This window comes from Quercus suber, unplaced genomic scaffold, assembly GCF_002906115.3.
Source record: "Quercus suber isolate HL8 unplaced genomic scaffold, Cork oak 2.0 scaffold_53, whole genome shotgun sequence".
Classification (NCBI taxonomy): Eukaryota; Viridiplantae; Streptophyta; class Magnoliopsida; order Fagales; family Fagaceae; genus Quercus; species Quercus suber.
In genome coordinates, this window is record NW_027069518.1 from 1,313,767 (window position 1) to 1,321,019 (window position 7,253).

The following is a 7,253-nucleotide window of genomic DNA, read 5'->3' on the forward strand; positions in this document are numbered from 1 at the left end:
TTCAAGAGATATTGTGATTAAATCTAACCAAAAAAATATAGAATTCTACTCCTTTTCTTTTCCATATTTGCAAAGAGTTCAGGTCCATTTTATCCTTGTCAGTTGCCATGATTAGCCAAACCCCAAGTTCATAGGCCAATAGCACACCAAGTTGTTATGTCTTTACTTTTGTGGATCCTTTCCTGGCATTGCCCATTGAGCCCCAAAAATGGAACACTAGCAGTATCTTTGTTACCATAAAACAGTGGGAGTAAAAGACAATAGACCAATTAATCAATTTTCACAGATATATCAGTCCACGATTATTCTTCTCTTAATAGGATTTCCCACGTTAAGATTTTATGCAAGCAGCCATCAGACTGTCGAGATTTTCAACTGTCATAGTTTTTATTTTACTCAACACATCCAACAGAAGAAAACCAGATTGCTGGAATATTTGTGTTCCACTATTATCAGGGTCTGATTATGCGGTTTGACTATGCCAAGTCATCAAAAAGAAATTAAATCCTCTCCTTGCCAATCCAATCCAGACTTTATTTATTCTGGCACTCGTCATTATTGTTCAAGTCATTCAATCAATAAGTACAAAGAACACCACATACAAAAGCAATTAGGAAATTAAATAACTAAATGGAATATATCAATGTATGAGACAGAATCTGTATCGAAAAATGAAATGAGCTCTAAGATTCTTACATCATCATAAGAATGGCATGATGGTGAGATGATAAATATAAATAATGAAGGTCTAAATTATGAATGTTAGAGGGTATAAAGAATTACTGCTACACAAACCCTGAGGGGGCTTGTATTCAAAAGGTGTTGCATCTTAATAGCAGGCAGGACCCATTACAAGATGGTCAATGCCAAAGCTTCATGCAAAATCCAGCAGGCACTACAGTTGATCTCTTGCTTGAAATGCATTCTGAAAAGGTGTCCACAAGCTGCTCTGCAAGAGATGCAGGATCTTCTAAAAAAGTATCCACAAAAACCTTCACGATCCTTACTTCTTGTGGGGTTGCCCTCAAGCTATACCAAGTAAGGAATTTCTGCCTGAAATTCTTCTCTATATGTCCCTCGCACTCTAAATATCTTATTATTTTCACATAATACTCAAAATCCCTATCTGAAGTACCATTTGCTGCACATTCCTCATCCTGCCTATCTGTAGTTCTCTGTTTTGATGTGCTGCCATCTTGGGGATCCTCTCCCTTCCCAATCCCATTTTCCAGATCCTTACTGCAGGATTTCGATCTCACATTCACATTATCCAGATCCATGCTGCAAGATTTGGATCTCGCATTCCTTCCTGATCCATCCTTAAGTACTTCCAACTTGCATGGAGTTATGGGCAAGCTAGCTTCTGAATTGCTGACATATGGCACACATTCCATCCCTGTCCGAACAGGGGAAGTTGACACATCATCATTGCTAATGTCCTCAATAATTTGGCCATCCTGAGAGTTCTTGTTCTCATGCTTCAAGACATCAGACTTGGGAGCAGAGCCAACTGTTCCCATGACACATTCCTCATCCAACAATGATACCACATCTGCCGGGTTTCCTTCTTTACCCGTACCAGTGCAGTTCATAGCAACATCACATAATTTTGCAGAACTAAAGTTATTGGATTCCTTGCTATAAGCAAGATAATTGTCTGCTCGATTATCAGCCTGGTCACTGTATGGAGTAATGTTATTAGTTTCATCTTCCACGGAGGAAGGATTGGAAAGGCTACTACAGTTGGTAGCCGGACTTTGACTTCTTTCTTTTACAAAGCTGTTTAGGACATCATCATCAGCACTGCCAGTTGAGAAATGAACTTCACACATACCCAACTCACTTGAACCATTAAGTGAAACAACTTTGAAACTATACTCTGTAGCTGGACTTAGTCCTGTGATAACAAACCTTGTTTTTGGAGCAAGTAGTTTACAAGTAGGTTCTCCTGGATAATCCACATCATGAGCCTTACGATGCCATAAGGAATAACCAACAATATCTTCTGGTGAAGGATCTTCTGAACCCAAAATCACAGTGAGAGATGTTGCATGGATATCTACAAATCTGACAATATTCGGAGCAATCAAAATTGAATCTGTAAATTTTGAAGGGCATAAAACAGAAGAATCGTTACTGCTTTACTCAATTCCCAACAATTCAAGGCACCAAAACAATATCATGAAACATAATATTTCCTGCAGTTAAGTCAAAATCAGTATTAACAAAAATAACCTTAACTCATATTTTTAAATAATTAAAGAAACTAGATAAAACTCCAATGTTACTGGGAGTACGTAATTATCTGCTTGTTACACAGGATCACAACCACGTTACTAAATCATAAAAACCAATTTGCATCAATTTTGGTGATACAGCTCACATAGCAAAAGAGTACCTTTAATCACAGGAATTGGCAATGGATGCAAAAACGTATTGGAAAGCATTGAGTCCAGTGACTCCACAGCCAAAGCACACAGTTTCTGAACCTCTGGTCCTGTAGAAAGCCTGTTGACTATACCCCTACCCATTTTTACAGGTAAACCAGTTAAAGGACCCACTTCAGCTTCAAGCTTCTCAATAGCTTCATGCACGAATTCATAGAGCTTTCGATACTTTTCGGTCCCGTTTAAAAGCTTTTGGCTTAAGGACACACGATAGCACAGTATGTCTACTCGTCTGGTATCCTTTGCTGTCATCAGTTGTTTTCTCCAGCATCTAAATATATTTACACAATCAATCCTAATCAGATCATAATTTAAGTCCTATATTTATGAATAAAAGTATCAGTTAAGGCAATCAGTATTACAGAGTAGTGTAGTTTCAAATAATGTGCATGCTGTCATTTGTTTAATCTAGACACATGGTGAGCACTGCATTTTAAAAACCCAACTTTTAAAGGGAACATCTCTTATTGTCTTGTCTCTTAATTAAAAAGATAGAAATTTCAAAATTACCCCTAAACAAAGTTCTCAAAAAAATTTATTGTTTAAAGTGCTTTTGTTAGGTAGGGGCATAATTGGAAACTTGGTAAATTAATAGTTTTGAATTTGAGAAACAGGACAAAATTTCAAGACATCCTAAAATGGAATACAGGGCCAAGAATTTGGGATGGAGGGAGTATGACATTAGAAAGTAAATACAGTTCAGAAAATATTGAATGGCTCAATTCATGTTCTGCATGAACTCAAATAACAAATATTACAAATTGGCATAATGTAGATAAGGGATGGAAGCACATTGATACTTCCCAAGAGGGTAAGAAAGTCCAAAATATAAAACCAAAAAAAAAGATTATCTTCCAATCATCAACATCACACAATTGGTAATTCGACAAAGAATGTGGTGATTGTGATGGGTGTGTGTGTGTGTGCATGCGCGCACGCGTGTATAATTGCCTTAACTACTCATCACTATATAATTTTTTTTTTTGATAAGTAAGAAAGAAGTATATTCAAGAAACTACCTCATGAAAACTACATAAGGCAGGCAAAGGATACAAGGGAGGAAACAAACAGAGAAACAACAAAACAAACAACCAACAAAAAACTAAGAACAAAGAAGAGAATTGAGGAACAAAGGGAGAGAGTCACTAGAGGTGAGTCTCCAAGCCCTAGACCAATCAAATAGAGAGCCACTAAAGAAAGCTAGCAACTGATCATCGGTTTTATCCTTATCTTCAAAAGTTCGCCAGTTTCGCTCCCTCCAGATACACCACATTAGACAAAGAGGAAAACTTAACACCTAGGATTTGTTATAAAAATATTGTGAATATAGCACTTCTTAAAAAAAAAAAAAAAAAAAAAAGCAGTATACAAAAAAATTCACAACATTTCACAAGTTGAATAATTTTTACTAGTTCTAATCTAGGTCTACTATTAACATCACTTTTTAACTTACCATTATCAATTTGTCACATCAATAAATGTGAAAAGTTTTATCAAATTTTTTGTCTATAAACTTTCTTTAAAAAAAATTACTTTAAAAAAATTACGTGGTTTATATTAATTAGTACATAGTAATTTTGCATCTAAAATAAGATAATAGAGTTTAAGTAATATTTATTTTTTTTTTAAGTTATATTTAAATATATAAAAGGCCTCAATTTCAGTTTTCACTTTAGGCCCCCAAATGCATCAAGCCACCCTTGTTAAATGCATAAAAGTATTACCAATTCTATATCATAAGAGGGAAAATTACAACTTACTCATTTGTGGGTTGACCAAAATTTAAATTGCTTATTTATGGTTCGAAATTTGACACTTTACCCACTTGAGGTTAACTCTGTTAAAGTTTTGTAACTCACCTATGACATTTTCGTTAGAAAACAACTTTTAATATCAAAATATAACATAAAACAGACCAAAAAGCTAGGGTAAAACCTTCACTTGGCTACACTGTAGAGTGGTTTAATTAGAGTCAAGCTCTCCCTTTTTCTTTTTTTTTTTCTTTTTGCTTAAACGCTTTCCCATTCTCTTGATTCCAATCAAAGAAGCACTTCCAATTTTTTCTAAACTCTGCAAGCTGGGTAAATTCAACTTTATAGAGGCACCATAATCAGATGGCATTACCTCTTTGGCAACTTAAATATAAACAACATTAAAATATCTCAACATTGAAATATGTACCCGAAAATAGTTTTAGTGATTAAATTGTTCGTCACTGAATATGATTTAATAAACTAAAGTGTTTTTGGCGATGAAATATTTTCGTTGCTGAATAGTGTTTTTAGCGAGGAAAACATTTAGCGACAAAACATTTTCGTCACTAAAAGTTTTTTTTTTTTTTAACTAATTGGACTTTTAGTGACGAAATTTTTTGTCACCAGGACTTTTAGCGTCGGGGTTTTAGTGACGAAATGAGTTTCTTCACTAATTAGTAGATTTTGTCACTAAAGGTCCTTGGTGACGAAAAATGGATTTTTAGTGACAAATATTTTTGTCATTGAACATACATTTTGTTGTAGTGAGCGTCCAAAAGTGCATCACCTTTCATTTTTGTTTCTCTTTTATTATGGTCAACAACCCAAAACCACTTTTAGAATGCCTCTGAGAATGAAAACTAACTTCAGAATTAGAATCTGAACTTTACACAGGACTGAGATGACACATTATTTAGCTTGTCAATCTTTCTATTCAGAATACAAAAATTTCTTTATCTTTTTGGTAACCAAAATACAAAAATTTCAAACCTTAGCTTTTTGATCTGTTTTATGTTATATTTCGATGTTAAAAGTTAATTTTTAACGGAAAGGCTATAGGTGGGTCACAAAATTTTAATAGAGCTAACTTTGGGTGGGGCAAAGTGTTAAATTTCAAATTATAGGTAGATAACTTAAATTTCGACCAAAACATAGTGGATAAGTTATAATTTGCCCTAAAATCTATTTAAGTTCAATATCACTTTTTTTAACCCGAACAACATGAATTCATATAAAGGTTATGGATGGTGTTCTTTGCCTACTTTGAACGCACACCAACCCTGGCATGAACTGTTGATTAATAATTATGCATAGAGATATCTCTTAAGTCTGTCTTAACACATTAATTAATTGGTCAAAAAGGTAGGTAACCGTTGGTCCATCGGCTGCACCATAACCATCATTATCATCCACTTTAACTACTGCTTGTATTGAACTTCAAGTCTTGAATTACAAGTTTTCTTTTTAAAGCTTCCCATATCAACAAGCAAAACCAAATTTATTAGTCCCTCTGTATCCCCACTCGCACTTTCAATCAACTATCCTACACATCTTTTCCTGGGTCGCCAAGCAAAACTCTGATCTGTCTCTCTCTCCATTTTACTTAACTAAAGATGAAGATTGAGGTTCTCGTACCACCTTAAATTGCACATTTCACCTAACTCTTTGGACTCGTTTCCCATTCTGCATTTCCACCTCTTCAATATATATATATAGAGCCCCCTTTTTTCTCATCTCACCAGCCTAACAGAATTCTTTCTTATTTTTCCTTTTGAGTTACTACAATTCAGCCTTACTTTGTTAACAATGAAGCAAGTTCAATTCCCATTTCTTCTTTTCTTGATCTTCTTCCTCCATTGCACCAAAACTTCTGCTCAGTCTCCACCACCATCAGGCCCTACAAACATCACAGGAATCCTTGAGAAAGCTGGCCAGTACACCACTTTCATTAGGATGCTAAAAAGCACACAAGAGGCTGACCAAATCAACTCACAAGCTAACAACTCCAACCAAGGCCTTACCATCTTTGCACCAACAGACAGTGCTTTCTCAAGCCTCAAATCAGGTGCACTAAACTCTCTCACTGATCAGCAAAAAGTCCAGCTAGTGCAATTCCATATCCTCCCTTCTCTCTATTCTATATCACAGTTCCAAACTGTGAGCAACCCTTTGCGTACACAAGCTGGTGATAGTTCCAATGGCCAGTTCCCACTAAATGTAACCACATCAGGAAACCAAGTGAACATAACAACTGGGGTTGTCGATGCAACAGTGGCTAATACTGTATATTCAGATAGCCAGCTTGCTGTTTATCAGGTGGACAAAGTGCTCCTTCCATTGCAGCTTTTTAAAAAAGCTGTATCACCAGCTCCAGCGCCAGCTGAGAAGCCCAAGAAGAGAGTTTCGGGTTCAGATGCTCCTACAAAGTCTACTGGTGATGCCTCTGTGGATAGTTCTGATGCAATGCGTTCAAACAACCCAGCAATCACAGTGATATCCTTTGGAGTTGCAGTTAGTGCCGCATTTTATTCTTTGTTGTTATAGTTTTTTTGTGTTTGTTTATCATGATGAGATCTTGTTCGAGCTGTTATAAGTTTTACTAAACTAAGTCACTTTTTTTTTTTTTGAATAATCTCTATGTCACCATTACCTATTTTTGTTGACTCAATGTAAGATGAAGGTCCCCTGGGGTGGTGATCACATAGGAGGAAATTTTGAGGGAATTACAATAACCTAAATGTTATGAGATGTCTTCCATTTATAGATGTTTGCATCATTTCATGAATGCTCATAACCTTAGGAATAGTTTTGTCTCTCTTAAGGGCTACAAGTCCTACAACCCTGAACCAAACAATGCAATTGTGAAACAAATCATCATCTTTTTGAGGGTTATGAATAAAGTACATGTGTTCAGATGAGAGAGCAAATGGAAAAAAAAAAATGTAATAATTGTATGTATTGCGTATATCAGATTACAAATGCTCTGCACTTGCACCATGCTATAAGTAAGTGTGATCCGCATCATTTCCTTACATTTTCTACTATCTATTTT

General features: G+C 35.5%; 2 protein-coding genes across 2 annotated transcripts; one reads left to right on the forward strand and one right to left on the reverse strand.

Moving 5' to 3' along the window:
- Nucleotides 1-599: 599 nt before the first annotated feature.
- LOC112025294 (VIN3-like protein 2) lies at nt 600-2,910 on the reverse strand. The gene is made up of 2 exons (XM_065772062.1): nt 2,399-2,910; nt 600-2,098 (listed from the first exon to the last, which is right to left on the reverse strand). Exons 1-2 carry the CDS (start codon nt 2,697-2,699, stop codon nt 861-863), a joined length of 1,539 nt encoding a protein of 512 aa, XP_065628134.1. The 5' UTR covers nt 2,700-2,910; the 3' UTR covers nt 600-860.
- Nucleotides 2,911-5,717: 2,807 nt separating this feature from the next.
- On the forward strand, nt 5,718-6,986 carry LOC112005478 (fasciclin-like arabinogalactan protein 11). Its single transcript, XM_024037729.2, has one exon. It carries the CDS (start codon nt 6,008-6,010, stop codon nt 6,743-6,745), a length of 738 nt encoding a protein of 245 aa, XP_023893497.1. The 5' UTR covers nt 5,718-6,007; the 3' UTR covers nt 6,746-6,986.
- Nucleotides 6,987-7,253: the final 267 nt, after the last annotated feature.

Coding starts and splice junctions, on each gene's coding strand:
- LOC112025294 (XM_065772062.1), bottom strand. CDS start 2,699: ATGACAGCAAAGGATACCAGACGAGTAGACATACTGTGCTATCGTGTG. Junction 2,099..2,398: donor GCCAATTCCTGTGATTAAAG/GTACTCTTTTGC, acceptor CAAAATTTACAG/ATTCAATTTTGATTGCTCCG.
- LOC112005478 (XM_024037729.2), top strand. CDS start 6,008: ATGAAGCAAGTTCAATTCCCATTTCTTCTTTTCTTGATCTTCTTCCTC.